This window comes from Ipomoea triloba, chromosome 1, assembly GCF_003576645.1.
Source record: "Ipomoea triloba cultivar NCNSP0323 chromosome 1, ASM357664v1".
Lineage (NCBI taxonomy): Eukaryota > Viridiplantae > Streptophyta > Magnoliopsida > Solanales > Convolvulaceae > Ipomoea > Ipomoea triloba.
The window spans coordinates 14,522,617-14,544,066 of NC_044916.1; the positions used below are offsets into that span (position 1 = coordinate 14,522,617).

A 21,450-nucleotide genomic window follows, 5' to 3' on the forward strand; every position below is an offset into this window, starting at 1 on the left:
CTATTTACTTTATTTACAATATGAATATAGGGGAAATAAAACTAAATCAACCTATTTTATACAATTTTACTTCATTTTCAATCTATTCGGTATATATACCAAATGCACAATGCCACCTCAGTTTCGCTCAAATTTTATTCAATTCACTATTGAGCGGAATGGAAGTAATATGGCAGAAATATTTTTTTTTTTTTGACAAAAGGTTTAATTAAGATTAAATTTAATAATTTTATAAACTAATATATATTTGTGTAGAGTATCATAGGTGTATATAATTAATTAATCGTATGTTATTTGTGTAATAAATATTAACTCATTAAATAAACGATACAACGTAACAAAGCTGTATGGACAATATATAATATTAAAAATGTATCTTATATTTATTAAATAAACGATATAATTTTTATTATATAAAAAATGTATCTTATTATATTCATTATGTACGCAACTGTATGGACAATAATTTGCCAAGTTAGTATGACTACAATATGATTAGTATTTTTTTCCGAAGTTTTTGGTTTATCTTAATTTTTAAGGATATAAAAATCTGAGAATTCAACGTATGAGATATGACAGCACATATTGAAACATATCGAATTGTTGAAGCATAAATAATAATAATAATAATAATAATAATAATAATAATAATAATAATAAAACGTGCTATGCATTGCAAATAATAAATAGATATAAACCTGTAGTTGACATTCTTTTTGTTTCTTTTTAATATGAAATATTGGCGTGCATATTAGCATATACACACACACTTGCCTTCTCATAAGTCATTAAAACTGAGGCTAAAGTGTTACCCACCACCATGAACTATATCGCATTTTCTATGCCGCACCCTGATCTTTCAGAACATATATTTGATCCACTTACCAATTACTACCTCCGTCCCAAAATGGTTGTCTGGTTCGTTTAACGATGCTTGACTGAAGTAATTTTTAATCCAATTTTTCATAATATTAATTTAGCATTAATATATAAAATTTAAATATTTAGAAACTACATTAAAAGTACTATTAAACACAAAAAATTAAATTTAAAAATAATAAAAAATTACTAAAGAAAATAAGCAAAGAAGAAAGAGTTGGTTTGACCCATGAATAGTAAATATGACAGGTAAAATGGGACAGAGGGAGTATTATTTTTTCATATAGAACTTTTCACAGGTTTTCTAAGTAATAAAATGTCATGGCACCGGTTGTTAGCTGACGTGGAGCTTCTTTCTTGTTAACGTCCTTAAATTTAATGTTGACCGGTTGACATGGCACCTTTGACTTTGAACTTCTTTCTTCTTCGGGCCAGATTTTCATTTCTTCAATCCCCATTTTCGGATAAAATTTTTCGGTGTAAAGACTTCCCAACCTGTCGCTAAACCTCCCCAGGCTTCAAATTCTTGGCGGCGAACATGCAACCCCCGACAAGGAGTTCATCTAAAGGAAGAAATCGCAGACGGCGGCAGTAAAACTAGGAATTGCAGCACAGTAGTTGCTCCAACTGGATTTATTTTTTCTTCTCTTCCTTTCGTTTCTTTACAGAATGTGTCGTTAATTCATTCTTTAAGGAGAAATGGAGAATTTGCGGTATGCTGAGGAGCTAGTCAGAGAATTTCTTGTGTTTAAAGGGTTTACAAAAGCCCTTCAGGCTTTTGAGAAAGAATTAGGCACTGACATTGGGAAAGGGTTCCAAGTTGATAGTTTGTTAGACTTGATTTTCTTTGACAAAAATTTTAAAAAATTTTGCAGCCCTCCCATACCATAAGAATCCTCATTTGGAGCAATACCTTGCAAGATGTTTAACAGTACTCATATCCTTCAGCATAGATTTTTATTACCTTTCTTTGACAATATTTTCTTTGCTTTAATTTATCACCTTTAACTATCAACAAGAAGGTTTTGAGTGATATTTATCTGAACGTTAGTTCTTTTAATTTATTAGTAAGTTTACCACTTTCCTTGGTTGTATGCTTTCTGTTTACTTGTATTTCAGAGCAGCTATAGAGTAATCTATGGCATCTAATTATGAGATTACTGACAAAATTGTGATTGATGGAATGGATCAGTAGTGGATGATTTCTCACATCAATTAGGCTAACTTTATCCCTGCAACTTTCTCTCACTTTCAAAAATGGGTCTCACCCCCACATAATCTAATTTGCAAATCATTTACTATTCACACTACATTCCTGCAAATCCATCCAATTTTTAAAAGTGAGTCCCAATTTCACATCACTATAAAAATTAATATATTTTTCTCAATAAATATTATTTTCTCTTCAACATTAGTAATTTATATCAATATATATGTATACGTAACAAAGTTCAATACAATAATTTAACAATAAATTAAATAATAATTAAAATTAAAATAAATTAAAATTTTAAAATAAATCAATTACATCACAAAATTAAAAAAAAATTAACCAAATCCACACACACACACACAGACACACAACAACAACAAAAACAAAAAAAATACAAAAATCATGTCACACACAAATATTAAATATATACATATACACACACAAATATTAAATTTATTTGGCCACCTCACCTAGCAAGTGGTTCACTTGCTGGGATGAGGCCAGCCTTAAGACTTTGAGAGCCTCTGTTATGGCACTCCTGGGATAGCAGATAGCTCCTTGATGCCTGAGTAGGTATGAATCAGTGTAGTATCTCAAGGAACTAAACGCTGGCCATTTTCTTCCCTAATCTCCAAGCTGCGAAGCTATGAAGCTCTTCATCTAGTAGTTGGAAAACGAGGAGTTCAGCCACGGCCGCAGGTGCAAAGGACTTGACGAATGTGTAAACGGGTTCTGGGGGTTGAGGGAGGAAGACGTGAGTGTAGAAAAAAGAAAAAAAAAAGAAAAAAAAATCCAATGTCCAACTTATTATTACCTGTAACCTGTAACTAACTTGTCAAAAGTTCTAGATGGAAAAAAATAATTGGTAAGTGGATCAAAATATATGTTCTGAAAGATCAGAATGCGACATGAACAATCGGACATAGTTCAGGGTGTGGCAAGAAAGTACCTCGTCGTTTAAAAGTTGTTATACAGTGGACTGATATCGTTGAATTAAACTGTAGTAGAATTAAAATGATACTTTAGTGTTATTATAATCAAATTAGTGTGTATAAAAATGAAAGTAAAAAACAGAGCACAATATTGTCAAATGAAACTGTAGTATAAATAAAATAATACTTTAGTATTGCTATAATAAAATTAGTGTGCGTGAAAAATGAAACTAAAATCCAGAGCAATACAATAATATATATTATCAAACGACCTGAAGTGCAATTAAAATAATACTTCAACATCATTATAATTAAACTAGTTTGTGTGGAAAAATGAAACCAAAAAAAAAAAAAAAAAANAAAAAAAAAAAAAAAAAAGTATAGCACAAACAATAATGTATATTATCAAATGAAACTTTCATATCTATATATATATAATAACACAAGTTCCTGGAAAGCTTTTCCCCCCAAAACCTGGAGGGCATTTTAGTCAAAACATAAATAATAAATTAATATAATTAAATGAAAAGAATATAATGGATATTAAAGGTGGATAATGGCCGAAGGTTTCAAGATGAAAGCATGGGTGCTGGATCATTGGTTACTATTATGGATATATGCACAAACGGAATCAAAACATAATTAATAAGATTAACATATATATGGCCTGGTTATATATAAATGGATATTGACTGAAATTGTGCAATCATTTTATTAGTTTTTGATAACTGCATATTAGGATATATATAAATATAGATGCACAAAGAATAATTTGTACATCAATCATTTTATTAGTTTTTGATAACTGCATATTAGGAGGAATTGGTTGTTCACAACCCCAGAATCAAAAGAATTAACGTGTGTAGTAGATAAATAAATTGGTTATAAACAGAAAAGTACGGGAATGAAAATACACATTATACTCTACGATTTGACTTAGTCCAACAAACAACCACCCTAATTACCTAATTTTACCTAATTAGAATACAGTCAAGGATTATATTTACTCATTTGTAATTAATAAATAATCAATCAATAATAATTATTAATCAATTATTATTATTATTTTCCAAATAAATCTCTTATGTAATAAATCTCATACCACTATATAAATCAATATGAAAATTCAACTTATTTTACAGCATTCACTATATATTAGAACTACTATAGCCTCATAGCATAGCAAAAAAATTATATCTATAATGGCCCCTACTTTTGTTACACTCAATAAGATAAACGCCTACAACACTGAGTGGTCAATAATAGTACGATTGATTCGTATTTACGAAGTAAAGAACAACAGAGGTGCAACCTTAGAATCTGTGCTGGAAGATGTAGAGGTATAATATATATTTTCTAATTCATATTCATATATATATGTTCTATAAACCCCTCTACAAATTTGTTTATATTATTATTATTATTAATTATAATTTATAATTTATTATTTATTATTTATTATTTGGCTTTATCAATTGTTGTTTTAAGTTTGTTTTTTTTTTCTTTCTTTTTAAATTTTTGTATATCATTGTTTTTTTTAATACAAAGTTTTATGTTTTGTTTGCATTGAAAAAATCGGTAAAATTTGTTTTTTTTTTGGGTACATTCATTCACAATTCCTATTTTATTATTAATATATCAGGGTACCCGTATACACTTGACATTCAAACAACTACATGTTGAAAAATTCAAGTGTATGCTTGATGAGGGATGTTTATACGGAATAAATAATTTCATTGTTTCCAACAATTCTATGGCATTCAAAACCACTCAACACAAATACATGCTCAGTTCCATGCGGGGCACAAAAGTGATTGAACATGCAGATACCAGTTTCCCAAACAATATTTATAAATTCAAGGAGTTTGGCCAACTTAAACCAGAAGATATAATTTATTCAGAATTATTTGGTAATATTGTTTTGTATATAATAAATTCATCTTCTAGCATATGTTATCTAATTTAATTATTTACAGTTATATATTTGTTAAAATAGATTTGATTGGCTTTATTGTATCTATGCAATCACCTTGCACTACATTAGTTTCTGGGAAACAAAAAAGATTCATGGAGATTGTTATTCAAGATCATGAGTAAGTAATGTTTAAAATCTATTTTTAAATATTACAATTTTATTATTTTTTTATGTTACTATATTTGAAAATAAATATTATTTATTTTACAACTATATACAGGAAAAAAACTTTAAGATGTACTTTCTGGGACCAATATGTTGATTTATTGCTCCCACTTGTGGACCACCCAGATCCGGAACCTGTTGTGTTGATAATTCAGATGTGTCGTGCAAAAATGTATAATGGTAAATACCTAATTTCATCATCACGTGTTATTCTTTGTAAATTTATTACATTATTTTTTATTAAAAATATAAAACATCCTATAATGTTAATCTTTGTTATCTTATTCATTAGGTGAGGTTTCAATCACAAATACATTTGGTGCCACTAAGCTTGTGATGGATAATAATTGTCAGCAAATTGTTGGTTTCAAATTATTGTACGTATATTTTGAATTTGAAACATTAAATCGTACTAAATTTGAATATTTAATTTTATTAATACTTTTTATATAATTTGAATAATATTAAATAAAATTATAAGGGGGATGTGACTCTTACACCAAAGGTTTCAATTAGTACATCAACAATATCATCATCTACAATAGCAGATGAGATCAACACTGAGACAATCCGGAATATTAGTCAGTTGTACGATGCTCCTGAGGTGTGTATATTTAATTTACTACAATTGTCAACACAAGTGTAAATTTAAAATCATAAATATTCTTTCTCAAATTACTATTTGATTTTTTGTAATTGTAAACATATAGGTTGGAAGCTTTTGGGTGTTAGCCAAAATTGTGGCTTTTCAAAATATTGGAGATTGGTGTTATTTATCCTGTAATAGGTGCATAAAAAAATTAGAACCGTCATTGAATCGTTTTCATTGCTTGAAATGCAATAAATATTGGCCCAATGGTACCTTTAGATATAAAGTTACCATAAGAGTCTCTGATGCGATTGGGAATGCAGCCTTCCAACTATGGGATCGTGAATGCAATGATTTATTTGGAAAATCTGCATCTGAATTAAAAAAATCTTATGTGGAGGTTAGAACTAATTGTTATTGTATTATATTCAATTTCTCTTTTATTTTTTTAGAATTATACTAATTCAAATCCTTTATTGTATAGGATGAAATGGATTCGTTTCCCCCGAAAATGAATGTTGTAGTTCACCAAACCCTTCTGTTTAAGGTTCAAGTAAAGCCAGAGCACCTATCAAATTTTTATGGATCTTGGACCGTAATGAAACTTTGTCGTGAACCAGGACTTATTTCAAAAGTTCGTGATAGTATGGTGCTCGAGAGCTAGGTTGGAAATACCTCATATTTAATTTGTAATTAATTTTTAAATAATACAAAGTAAATAATATATATACTTTCATTGTATAGGATTCAGATGCTTTTTCTACATTCCAACATGGTCAAGATAACAGTGTTGAGGTAATTTATCTTTGTTATATAATAAACTATGTTTATATTTATTCTTTTAGCTTTGAAAATATTAGACAACATAAATTATAGAAACATTTTTTTATAGGAATTGTCTTCAGGTGGTGAGGTCACAACACCAATAAAAGATCTCAAAAAAGACGTTGATGTTGAAATAATTGGATCTGGATCTTCCAGTAACAGCATTAAACGTACCTTGAATGATTCATTTTCATCCAATGTTGGAAAGAAGTCAAAATCGATTGTGAAGATAGAAAAACCTTGAAATTGAACAATGGTGGAGTTATTTGGTGAATTATTTATTACATTTGTTCATAAAGTTTGAAAGTTATGTTGAATTAGTTTGCATTTATGTTGGTGTAAGTATTTTTTTAATTTGTCATGTTTTAATAAATTGGATTTCTGTTTTCAAAAAATAAATTGGATTTCTGTTATAAACCAGATTTTTGTGCTATTAAATGTTTCATTAAATATATTTATTTCCATATATTATATTTTTTTAAATCTTTTTTTATGAGATTTTTTATTACTCTTAGATTATAAAAATATTAACTATCTATCTATCTATCTATATATATATATATATATATATATATATATATATATATATAAATATATAATTTCAAATGAACAGATACTACATTGTAACATTTGCAGTAGTACTCAAAAAAATTATATAATAACAAACTACCTGATTCAATTTACTCATAAAAAATGAAATGAAATTTAGTAATAGTATAATTAAGAAATCAAATTGTATTTAATTGTTAAAAAATAGGCTTATCAAAACAAACATTTGAACATAATCAAGCACCCTAACTACAATATATTTTAAAAATTTATATAAAAATTTATATTAATTCCTTAAATTATATATTACGGATGTTATTTCTGTCAACACCACAATGTAAAATAGAAACAAATATTGTTGAAAATAATTACAGATATGAGCAAAATCTTTATTTTATACGTACCAAATCAATAAAATAATTATAAATTTGTTGAATTTATTATGGTGTAAATTTAAATCAAATATTCATTGATAATCATTCTAAATATGAGCAGAAAAATCAAATATTCATTGATAATCATTCTAAATATGAGCAGAATCAAAATATATTCATTGATAATCATTCTAAATATGAGCAGAATCAAAATATATACATTGATAATCATTCTAAATATGAGCAGAATCAAAATATATAGTATTCATTTAACTAAAAGATTACATCACAGAAGTATAAATACAAACCTATTGTCTTTCAACTAAGTTTTAAGCTACATTATTCCATACTCTTTAAAAACTATACATTTTGACTATAATACTCATGAAACAGCTGCTGGAATCAACCTCAATAAAACAGTCACGACTAAGTCCCAAAATATATAATAATAATAATAATAATAATAATAATAATAATAATAATAATAATAATAATAATAATAATAGGGACAATGTGAAGAACAACACAATTGTAGTGTAAAAATATTATTTATTTTTTTTATAACAATATTTTATTTTTGTGTTTTCATAAAAGAGTAGGCCATAAATCAATTTAATTTCATTTCAATTCTATTTTTTTTACTTTTTTCTATTTATCTTAATATGTTATAGGAATAACACAGTAGTAGAAATTAAATTTGTTACTTATTTTTCTTAACAAAAAAGTATTATTTATGTACTTTTCAATTTTTTTGTTTATAAAATACAAATATTCAAATTTTGAATAGGAAAAAAAAATGGCTCTACTAAGGTTTTGATATATATATATATATATATATATATATATATATATATATAATTGTTAAAAAATCATTACAAATATGAGCAGAATCATTTATTTTATATTTACCAAATCATAAAATAATTATAAATTTGTTGAATTTATTATGGTGTATAAATTAAAATCAAATATTCATTGATAATCATTCTAAATATGAGCAGAATCAAAATATATATTATTCTTTTAACTAAAATATTACATCACAGAAGTATAAATACCAAATTGTTGTCTTTGAACTAAGTTTTTTTTGAAGATGTCTTTCAACTAAGTTTTAAGCTATATTATTCTATACTCTTTTCAAACTACACATTTAGGCTATAATACTCATGAAGCAGTTGCTGGAACCAACCTCCATAAAACAGTCATGGCTAAGTCCCACAAATCGTACAGACGGTAATATATTTTTTTATTAAATTAATAATTAAGTTTTTTTTTTTGTTAGCCAATGATTGGAAATTCAGATACCATTAGGAATTCTTTAATTTTTTTCTATAAACACAATTCATGGAAATTGATATACTTTTAAGCTTATGAATTAGGAATACTATGTGAATTTTTATTATTGACTATTGTAAATAGTACGGATTTGTTTTGCCATTTAGGTAGGGATTTGTGGTTTGGGAAATTTATCTTTTATATAATAATAATAATAATAATAATAATATAATAATAATAATAATATAAAAAAAAGGACAAGATATTGTGCATGCAACAATAAATGCATCTTACCTATGGAGGTATTGTAAAGTCCTACGCTTGACAAAGAATATGAGACTCCAAAACTCATCCTCAAATAATGATTATGCACAACTGAAACATTTTTCTGAATGGATTGCAAAAATTGGAGATGGCAAAATTGAGGGGCAAACAAATGAATGTGAATACATAGAGATACCTAGACAAATACTCTTACAGTATTCTACAGATCCCATTAAAACAATTGTGGAAAGCACGTATCCATCATTCTCAAGTATAATTGATGATCCATCGTACTTACAAAAAAGGGCGATATTGGCACCAACACTTGACGTGGTACATTCTATAAATGAATATATGAGTTCTTTAAACACGTCTGATGGAATTACATATTTCAGTTGTGATAGTACTTGCAAATCTGATTCTAATGTTGATATGTTAGCTGATGTTCACAGTCCAGAATTTTTAAATGGAATCAACTGTTCAGGTGTACCCAATCATGCATTGACATTGAAAGTTGGCACTCCAGTTATGCTATTAAGAAATATTGATCACTCAATTGGTTTATGTAATGGCACAAGAATGGTAATTACTAAACTTGGAAACCATGTTCTAGAAGCAAGGATATTGTCCGGAACCAGTGCAGGTGAGAAAGTACTCATACCGAGAATGTCACTTACTCTATCAGACTTGAGGTTGCCGTTTAAATTTCAAAGAAGACAATTTCCATTAATTGTCTCATATGCAATGACAATTAATAAGAGTCAAAGACAATCCCTTTCTCATGTAGGCCTATTCTTGAAAAAACCTGTCTTTAGTCATGGACAATTATATGTTGCAGTTTCTAGGGTCACTACTCCAGAAGGGCTGAAAATATTGATTTGTGACAGTGAAAGCACCAGAAAAACTTCAACAGCAAACATTCTATACAAGGAAGTTTTTAAGAATTTGTAAATATTCGACTTCATTCTAAAATAATATTTTAACTTTATAATTGTTATTAAATTTATTATCTTCTTTACTTTCAAAACAAAATTTACTACAGTAGTAATTAAAGTAATTATGTTTTAATTTCGAGATTTTTTTTAATTCCAGACTATTGTATNTATACGGATTTGTTTTGCCATTTAGGTAGGGATTTGTGGTTTGGGAAATTTATCTTTTATATAATAATAATAATAATAATAATAATATAATAATAATAATAATATAAAAAAAAGGACAAGATATTGTGCATGCAACAATAAATGCATCTTACCTATGGAGGTATTGTAAAGTCCTACGCTTGACAAAGAATATGAGACTCCAAAACTCATCCTCAAATAATGATTATGCACAACTGAAACATTTTTCTGAATGGATTGCAAAAATTGGAGATGGCAAAATTGAGGGGCAAACAAATGAATGTGAATACATAGAGATACCTAGACAAATACTCTTACAGTATTCTACAGATCCCATTAAAACAATTGTGGAAAGCACGTATCCATCATTCTCAAGTATAATTGATGATCCATCGTACTTACAAAAAAGGGCGATATTGGCACCAACACTTGACGTGGTACATTCTATAAATGAATATATGAGTTCTTTAAACACGTCTGATGGAATTACATATTTCAGTTGTGATAGTACTTGCAAATCTGATTCTAATGTTGATATGTTAGCTGATGTTCACAGTCCAGAATTTTTAAATGGAATCAACTGTTCAGGTGTACCCAATCATGCATTGACATTGAAAGTTGGCACTCCAGTTATGCTATTAAGAAATATTGATCACTCAATTGGTTTATGTAATGGCACAAGAATGGTAATTACTAAACTTGGAAACCATGTTCTAGAAGCAAGGATATTGTCCGGAACCAGTGCAGGTGAGAAAGTACTCATACCGAGAATGTCACTTACTCTATCAGACTTGAGGTTGCCGTTTAAATTTCAAAGAAGACAATTTCCATTAATTGTCTCATATGCAATGACAATTAATAAGAGTCAAAGACAATCCCTTTCTCATGTAGGCCTATTCTTGAAAAAACCTGTCTTTAGTCATGGACAATTATATGTTGCAGTTTCTAGGGTCACTACTCCAGAAGGGCTGAAAATATTGATTTGTGACAGTGAAAGCACCAGAAAAACTTCAACAGCAAACATTCTATACAAGGAAGTTTTTAAGAATTTGTAAATATTCGACTTCATTCTAAAATAATATTTTAACTTTATAATTGTTATTAAATTTATTATCTTCTTTACTTTCAAAACAAAATTTACTACAGTAGTAATTAAAGTCATTATGTTTTAATTTCGCGATTTTTTTAATTCCAGACTATTGTATACTATTTTTTTTTTAAACTTTTCAAACATATTTATTATACAAAAAAAAATATGGGATCAAAACTATTTTAAATCAAGTAATTTAAAAAAAAACATTAAAATACAGTTTGATTCCAAGAATCTTTAAACATCTTAATGATTTTTAAAATTATTTACACTTTTTCCCATATTTATTTAGATAGTAATGACATTAAATATCGAGAAATATATTATTCATACTTTTACACTTATCTTATCATTGAACAAATATACACTAAAAATATGATAATTATTTACTGTTTATAATTTAACCTCTAATTTATTATTAAAATATCTAATAAAAAAATTTCATCCTTGCATCGCACGGGTAAAATACTAGTTGTTATAATGAAACTAGCTAGTGTGGAGGGAAAAATAAAACTAAAAAACATAGCAATATTGTCAAATGAAATTAAGTATGATTAAAATGATACATACTTTATGGTCCACGCTGCTACAAGACCATGGCCCACAGTAAAATTTGTCGTCGTTTAATGACATCAATAACATGTTTCACTGTAATAAGACTATTGTATGTATAATGTCAAATGAAACTGTAGTCGAAACAAAATGATGAAACTTTAGTTGTGCTAAAATGAAACTACAATGTATATAAAATGAAACTGAATATGTTATACAAACAAAATTAAATACACAGAACGGGTGCAGCTTCTTTTCATTAAAAGCAACGACACTATTTTGGACCATGGTCCACAAAGCTGTGTAGACCACGATCCATAGAAACTTTTGCTTATTTTTTGTAAGGAAGACCAGTCATTATTGCGTGTATCGTAGTCTCACAGTCTAAAAATATTTAATGAAGTAATTATACTACAAGAGCTTATTTCTAAAAATATATTTCATATATATTTGACTTAGCGCATGTGTATTATTCTAAAATTATACATGTTGAGACTTTGAATTGCATATCCCAAGCTATTAATAATATATTATTGATCTTATAAAATATTCAAGCCCATTTTCCTATTCTAAAAATATCTTCAACCCTTGCCTTGATGTGTGTGTGTGTGTGTGTGTATGTGTGTGTGTGTGTATGATGTAGTGTTTTGGGTGAGTGGATGTGTAAGAGGGTATCCTTACACCGGATATCGTTCTTACAAGGATTGGTGATAGGAGTTGAGCTTTAGTGTTCCAAGCATAAGATACTAATGTTCCTTATGGAAATCTAGCTAAACCGAAGGGTTGATTTAGATACAAACACAATATCGAACAACAAACTATAATGAAAACAATTGATAATAAAGTGGAGGTAGATATGATCGAACTAAAGGTAGGTCAAGATTTTGAAACCAAATTGGGGACCAAAAGGTGATAGATGTCATATAACAATATGGAAGCCTTTCTCAAGGTCATCCCATGACTCAAGAATGTCTAAGAGGCATTTCATCAAACACTTGGTGTTCATAACATCACACACTCCCCTTTTCTCAAAGGTGAAGCATGGTTGATCAACTCCTTCAACTTAGATTAGGTTGTCACTCCCTAATCGTGACTCAAATAATCATGTCAATCAACAACATCAAAGTCATGTCTCAACTTTCATTAACCAATTCAAAATCATCCATCAAATACCTAGCCTACATCCCTACCTCCCTCCAAGGAGAACTAATCACACATAAGCATAATTAAAAATAACACAAGATTCATAATCAACAAGGAATTCCATAACAAACACAAGATAAAGATCAAATCAATAAAACAAGAAAGTAAATTGCAAGAAATGAAATAAAGAGAAGAAGAACTTATCTAGTGAAAATGGATATGAAATCCTTGAAATCCAAGTGTAAATGCTTCAATCCAAGTTTCCAAAATGTTTAGGAACCTAAATATAAGCCTAATCTAACCTAAAAATATCAAAGAAAATGAAAGAGAGAAGTTAGGCTTCTAAAATGGGTCGGAACCGAGTTGAAATGGCTAAAAATGAGGTTAAATACAAGCAAGAAAGGCTGGCCACGAGCATGGCCACAGGTGTGGACAAGCCCGTGGCCATAAATGCGGGGCATACTGCCCAGTGGCCACAGGTGTGGCCACGGGCGTAGCCAGACCCGTGGCCACAATTGTGGCCATCTGCGGGAAGGATTTCTGTGCACATTTCCCGTCTTCTAGGCTAATGTTTACCCCTAAATCTTTTTAATTAGCATTTGTTGTCTTCATCAAAGTTGTAGCCCTTCAAGTTAGCTTTCCAATGATATAAAAATCACTTGATTTGGACATTCCTACGCAGAGATATGGTCAAAAAACATAGCAGTGGATGAATTGTGCGGGAATCTCAACTTCTTGCTCTTTTGCTCCAATTTTGTCTTTGTTTGTCCAAATGACCAAGACCATTAAAAAAACACCATAATTTGGCTCTCTTAGAGGTGTTTCTCCCGTCTTCATAGCTTCTCATTGGCTCCCATTGACTCTACATGCATCCGAAATGCTCCAAAAATCATTCAATTCATCTAAATCACCAAGAATTGGGCCTAAACACACAAATGAATCAAATGAGAACATTTTGGGCAAAATTATAACAAATGACAAGGAAAATAAACTTAAATGCAATGTGAAAACATGAACATTTTGGCATTTATCAATATATATAGCGGATTCAGTTCCCGTGCGGTTGGGTGCGTCATGTACAGTTCTACGGTTAAATGTAAGCCATTGATCTTACCTAAATCAACGTCCAGGATTAACAATGATTAATTTGATCTTTTTGCATCTATCACTACAAGAAAAATCACGAATTGTGACAGAAAAATTCCGTTGCGAAATAGGAAAATTCCGTCGCAAATCACGTTTTGCGACGGAATTACGACGGAATCCGTTCCGTTGTCTATTGCTTGTCGTATTTTTGTACGCGACGGAATTATTCCGGCGCGAAAAATGGCGACAGAATAAGGCAAGGCAAATTTTTGAAAACGAATATTAAGTCACCATATTTTTTTTGGTCGTTATTTTATCGCGATTCCGTCGCATGAGTGCAACAAATATTCCGTCGGAAAACTTATATTCTGTCAAATTTTTCAAGTATTTTTTCAAAATTTTATTTATAATTATTATTTTTAAATAGTAATATAAGATCTTAAAATATTAATATAAAACTACAATGACCTACTAAAACACAATTCTAAAAAATAACATACTTCTAAAATATTATCAATCCACATTATGTTCAAGTAATAATATAATCATCAATCCACATTATCAAGTCGTTCCAATACATTTTATGAAACATGAATGAAATAAAATAAAATGGTTAATAAGCCTTAAGCTTATTAGTACAGTATATTACAGATTATTGAGTCAAAGTTCTGTGGCCAGTGTTCCATATGATGAAACAAGGAAGACTTATGCAATCTAGAAGAAAAGCTGCTTTTGCTTAAACTTCATAAAGCTTAAAGGGCTTTCTTGCAAATTCAAAACATAGTTACAAACGTTTGGTCCCATGTCTTGTATATAAGCTTTAGCTTCTGTTCATTTTAGCTGTAAGCGTTTCCAATCTTTTTCACTGTAAACCCAAAGCTTCATCAATACAATTCTTTGCTCTCATTATTATGAGCTGAGTTTCTCATCATGGTATCAGAGCTCCATCGTAGCTATGCCGCAACGGTAATGGCAGAAGATGATAAAGCATATTCAACTGGACAACAAGCAAGAGGTCTTTCGAACCAGAATTCGAATCCGATTCAACGAGATGAGTTTGAAGATCCCTTATATCTGCATATCATTGAGATTTTCCCGATATCTTTCCAGAAGAGATACCCGGCATGCCACCAGAAAGGGAGATAGAATTTGTTATTGACTTAGTGCCTGGAACTGCACCAATCTCAAAGACGCCTTACAGGATGGCACTGAAGGAGATGCAAGAATTGAAAGAGCAGCTGCAAGAGCTGCTGGATAAGGGCTACATCCGGCCGAGTGTTTCTCCGTGGGGCGCGCCAGTGCTATTCGTTAAGAAGAAAGATGGTAGTTTAAGGCTCTGCATTGACTACCGGGAGCTTAACCAAGTGACGGTGAAGAACAGGTACCCTTTGCCTAGAATCGATGATTTGATTGACCAATTAAAAGGAGCTGGAACCTTCTCAAAGATCAACCTGAGGTCTGGATATCATCAGTTGAAGGTAGACCGAGATCCCGAGGGCTTTTCAAGGCTTAGAATCTTTGTATTAGGGATTTCTAATTTTGTTTTTGAATTAAGACTCTGAACACTGTTTTTATTCTTGGATTGTGTTGTTTAGCCTTGCATCTAGCCAAGTAGGGTTAGGTGTGGCGGTAACACCCGTGGATTAAAGTACTTTGGTTTTATTTATTTTTGGACTTGAAATAAATGGTATGCTAAAATTCTAATTATAGTAAGTCTATTTATAGTAAGCTCGGAAATCGAAATTTTAGGGTGTTACAAATTTACTCTCTTTTTTCCCCATTAATATGTAACTTTGTTAAAAAATTATAACTAAATTTACGAACATTTGGCACTCTGGTTCGCCTGAAACAAGATGGAAATTATTGTGCTAGATAGGGATGAGTATAATTCAAATTATCCGAACTAAAACCCGAAACCCGAATCGAATTTTAAATTTTTGAAGAACTCAAATAGTTATCGGTTCGAATATTTTAAAATTTGGTATATCCGAATATAATTTTAGTTCGGATATCGGGTGTAAAAGATTTATCTACACCTGTGACACCCCGGGTTGGTCAACCTTACAACCGGGAGCATCACCGCTACACCTAGGGCGAACCCAGCTAACCTTTAGCGGTTCATCGCTAGGTGCACAGGCTAATTTCCCTGACCTACACCCACTTCCCATAAACCTGTAACAATTCACAACTAACTAACTCGACAACAGTTGAGGTATAAGTTAAACATTCCAACACATATATATTTATATAAATCCATAAGTGTGATAACGACATCCTTAGTACCCCAAAACATAAATTAGATGTATATATATATTCACAATGCCAAGTTTGGCAATTGATCTACTAAGACTGTTGCAGAATATGTACACAAAAATAGAGTTTTAGACACACAAAAGAGCTGGATGATGAAGAGGAATCGTCAGGAGCTAGCAGAGTGTAGCCGGGTACATAGGGGTCTTCCCCTATCATATGCTGTATATAGTCTCCATATCCAAAAACTGAGCCATTATAGTTCGGTGAAGTTACCGAACTATACGACTCATTGCTAGATGACATCTGTTAAAGGGCAACAATGAAGCACCCGTTAGCACGACGGCTAAGTAAGAACCCATAAGCTTCTCATTTATAGGTAAAGATGATTTAACTTACCAATTGACCATAGCATAGAATTTCCTATTGATTGACATGCTTTCATGCTTGTAAATTACGATTATATAAATAAGCATAAAGTTATCACATTCACATTACACGCGTGAATTTTCACCACCATACTTGACATCTTCACAATATCCCATTTCTCAGACATCACACGACTAGTTCTTGGAACTAGTACCACACGTCTTAACATAGCCATTAATTTAACCACTACATATGAAAACTCGACTTAGTTTCATTTCAAAGTATGAGGCCTTATAGGAAATGTTGAATATTCCTTGTCGTTGACCGATTGAACCTGGAACATGGGCTTGCGGTCATTACCCAAGTTTTCTTCTCAGTCCCTTGGACGATGGTTCATTAGAATGGCCCCTAGTGTGGCCCCGCCTAGGTCCATTAAAATGACACCAACCCGGAGACGACGGAGTCAATACGCTTAAGTGTGCACACCCCCACAGTCTAGCCATACATGAGTGACGTAGAGACTCGGCGAATAGACTTCGCCTAAGTACGAATACAACCGTACATATTTCAATGACAACCTTCGGTAATTATAGCCCGAGGTAAAAAGACAACAAGGTCCTCTTAACTTCTTGAAACTAAGGTTTTATTCATTTTAAACATTCACTACTCTTGTTCCGACAATACACTCACCTTTCCTACTTATACACTCATTAACATATGTATTCAACCGGTGGTACATAATTCACATATCACGACAACAACCAACATGGCATGATTACACTATTAGATTCTTTCCTATACTCACAACGCACTTTATTACTTATTCATGTTCACAACACATAGTTCACATACACTACCTATACCTATACATATATATATAACATTAACATACCTATACTCATATATATATATATATATATATCTTATATATATATACGGTATATAATATAATATATATATAATACATATGACATACAATATGTAATATAGATATAGTAGAGTACGTATATATTGTAATATATATATTCATAGCATGTAATTGGTAATATAATATATAATATAGGTATATAATAGGTATATGGTACATGATATAATGTATATGGATAATACATATATTTTTCAACATAATATATATATATGTTACGGTATATATATAGTATGTTTATATATATATTATGTATTGTATTACTTATATACACATATATATATTACGCCACACACACAATATATATATATATATATATATATATATATATATATATATATATAATATGTATTACTACCTACGTGCACACACATATATATAAATATATATATATATCACGCCACACACACACACAATATATATATATATATAACTCCTAATTTATGTGTACAACATGTCCAATACACAATAAGTTCATAAATTACATACAACTTCATGGATTGGAAATTAATTCACCAATTACCTACTTTGAGTAGCTATAATTCCAACTTGAGGGGTAACTTACCTCAATCTCACTATGAACACAAGAAATTCGAAGATTGAAGCTCGGGATTCAACCTTTGCTCTTAAAACCCTAACATAAACACGGTAATACAAATAGGGTTCAACAAAATTCTATCCAAAACTATGAACTAGGAGTAAAAATATAACTTTTAACCGAATAAAATTAAAGTTTTACCGAATAGTTTAAAAATATAACTTTTAACCGAATAAAATTTAAATAGGGATAATTTTGAAACCAAAAATTTATCTCAGACTAAAACTCAAAATTGGGCTAGGTTCGGTACACCGCGAAATATAGCGATGCTACGATCAAAATAAATTTTCGCTGCTATGGACCAAATTTTCGGGGTATTACAACACCTGACCTGAAACCCGAACTAACTTAAATTTTATTATAATATAAAAACATAATTTATATATATAGCTTTAAATGTATTTCATAATTAATAATATACTCCCTCTGTCCCATTTTACTTGTCATACTTACTATTCATTGGTCAAACCAATTCTTTCTTCTTTGTTTATTTTTTTTTTAGTAATTTTTACATATTTTTAAATTTGATTTTTTGTGTTTAATAGTACTTTTGGTGTAGTTTCTAAATATATAAATTTTGTATATTAATACTAAACATAATATTATGAAAAATTAGATCAAAAATAACTTCAGTCAAGCCTCGTTAAACGAACCAGACACATAAAATGGGACGGAGGTAGTATTAATTTTTAAAAGTCTATTGGTTAATTATTAGTATTTGTCTTGTTTTAGTTTGATAGTATATGAAAAAATATAAATAATAAAATTAATAAAAAATTCAAAATTTATAAAAATAAAATTTTGAGTATATCCAAACAAACATAAAATAATTTCATCTAAACCAAAACAATCTAAATTAAATTTGATTCGGATATCGGGTATAAAAAGCATCACCCGAAATTTTCGGATATCTAAAATAAGATTCCTATATCACCAGAATCGAACCGAAGTCCAAAACTAGTTCCAAATTTTTAGCCACTGAAAACAAGCAAATTGGTTTTCGGCGCGAAAACCAATGCAGTTTCTGTTTTGTTTTGGTTTTTTTTTTTTAAATATTGCTTTATTTTTTAATATTGTAGGATTATGTTTCAAACTGTTTTATTATTATTATACATATTTTTATGTTATAAATAAAATAATTAAAATATTTAATTATACAATTCAACTATTTTTCATAAAATGAACCAAACACATTAAGTCAGTTTTTCATAATACAACCAAATATGAGGAATAAAAATATTTTATGGAATAAAAGTCATTTTTAAGAAAATATTTACAGAAGTCATTTATATACTTTTCAAACATATCCTTACCGTGAATTGAACAACATGCTAATATGTTATATTACTACCCATATCACATTCTTCCAGCAATGAGTAATAAACAAACATAGCAAGATTGCAATAACTTTCTTTTCTTTTTTTTTTTTTCTGGAAACTATACAAATAAATAACCAAAGTTAACAAGTATTAATGTAAGAGTAATTTTAAAGCTAAATTTTAAAGTAGTAAATAATTAAGGACTAAATTTACAGCTTAATACAAAATATGAAAAGAATATAAATTGTTATTTTCTCAAATAAATACAGTAATATTTACAGTGAATTGAACAACCTGCCATATTACAAATTTACAACCCATATCACATTCTTCCAGCAATAATGATTAATAATCAACCCATATCACATTCTTCCAGCAATGATTAATAAACAAACATACCAAGATTGTAATAATTTTCTTCTTTTTTTTTTTTCTGGAAACTATACAAATAAATAATCAAAGTTGACAAGTATTAATGTAAGACTAATTTTGTTTTGTTTGTTTGTTTTTTTTTTTTTAATAATACTCTGTTACTAATCTTCTTAATAAAATATTAAATAATATAGTTTAGAGAATAATCAACAAATCATATTTATAAATAAAAAAAATGATAATTTAATTTAAGACAACTCATATATATAGAAGTTTTGAGGTATAAACAACGACAAACGTGCAACGTATAACTAATAAGTACATATATTTACTTGCCTAAAATACCCAAAATGTCATCAAACTTTTTTAATCCATAGCCTCCCATTTGATGAGCTATCTATACTATGATTTACTCTTTTTTTTCCGGATTAATATGTAACTTTGTTAAAAATTTATAACTAAATTTTAAAGTAGTAAATAATTAAGGACTAAATTTACAGCTTTATACAAAATATAAAAAGAATATAAATTGTTATTTTCTCAAATAAATACAGTAATATTTACAGTGAATTGAACAACCTGCCATATTACAACCCATATCACATTCTTCCAGCAATGATTAATAAACAAACATATCAAGATTGCAATAATTTTCTTTTAAGTTAGTTGACACCTAATAAAAAGTAGTAATTAATGTAAGACAATTTTTTTTTTTTATTTTAATAATCCTCTGTCACTATAAAAAGAGCAAGAAAGGGAATCGCCATGCACCATTCAGCTTATCCTTTAATTTGAAGCAATAATCCTCAATTTTCCCCCAAAGTCATAATGGGATTAATCGCCCATTCCACTAAGCTTCTTCTTTTCCTCATTTTGTTGACTAACGTTGTTGTTTTAGCAGATTGGTATCAGCCTCGCCGTTTGCTTGCCGGCGGTGGCGGCGGCGCTTCCAACGGGGTTGGCGGGGGTGGAGGACTTGGAACCATTGTAGGGGGGCTGAGTAATGACATCATCGGCGGGGGTGGAGGACTTGGTGGTGCCCTGCCAGGCATCGGAGGTGGTGGAGTCGCAGGTGGTGGCGACGTGGCTAACGGCAATACAATTCTGGGATTCAGTTTAAGTGGTGGTGGTGGGCTTGGTTCCGGAGCTAGTGGGGGAGGTAGTGCCGGTGGTAGCGATGGTGTAGGGGAAGTTGCCGGTGGCGGCGCCAATGGTGGCAGCGGCAGCGGTGGCAATGGCAAATAAAATCAGCTTAATTTGGTTTGAATTATAAACAATAAGTGATCATATATTTATTAACGAGGTAAACCCCACTCCTCACTATGTGAGTATGTGGGTAAAGCCCTCGCCCTGTGACCCTAGCCGGCAAAGAGCCACAAGGAGGTAAATCAGCCTAGGTTACCCATAGCTGACCGGCACAAACTCAAGGGCTTGAGGTTCGAACCCACGACCTCTCGGCTGCAGGTGTAACTCTCTTACCACTTGAGCTGCCCTTACGGGCTAAGTGATCATATATGATATCATATCACCTGGTTAATATAATTATGTTAATTCATTATTGTGTAAAGTGTGTATTTTGTGTCTC

At 30.1% G+C, this 21,450-nt stretch overlaps 3 protein-coding genes and 1 long non-coding RNA gene across 4 annotated transcripts; all 4 read left to right on the forward strand.

Annotated features, from left to right (window-relative positions):
* The first annotated feature begins 5,056 nt into the window (after positions 1-5,056).
* On the forward strand, positions 5,057-5,506 carry LOC116020470. Its single transcript, XR_004098805.1, has 3 exons — positions 5,057-5,117; positions 5,291-5,344; positions 5,457-5,506. It is a non-coding gene; the product is annotated as an uncharacterized LOC116020470 (long non-coding RNA).
* A 3,603-nt stretch (positions 5,507-9,109) lies between these two features.
* LOC115998235 (ATP-dependent DNA helicase PIF1-like) lies at positions 9,110-9,991 on the forward strand. Its single transcript, XM_031237774.1, has one exon. It carries the CDS (start codon positions 9,110-9,112, stop codon positions 9,989-9,991), a length of 882 nt encoding a protein of 293 aa, XP_031093634.1.
* Positions 9,992-10,334: 343 nt separating this feature from the next.
* On the forward strand, positions 10,335-11,216 carry LOC115998311 (ATP-dependent DNA helicase PIF1-like). The gene has a single exon (XM_031237884.1). The coding sequence runs from the start codon at positions 10,335-10,337 to the stop codon at positions 11,214-11,216; it is 882 nt and encodes a 293-aa protein (XP_031093744.1).
* Positions 11,217-20,693: 9,477 nt separating this feature from the next.
* Positions 20,694-21,110, forward strand: LOC115998394 (glycine-rich cell wall structural protein 1-like). Its single transcript, XM_031238004.1, has one exon. It carries the CDS (start codon positions 20,694-20,696, stop codon positions 21,108-21,110), a length of 417 nt encoding a protein of 138 aa, XP_031093864.1.
* Positions 21,111-21,450: the final 340 nt, after the last annotated feature.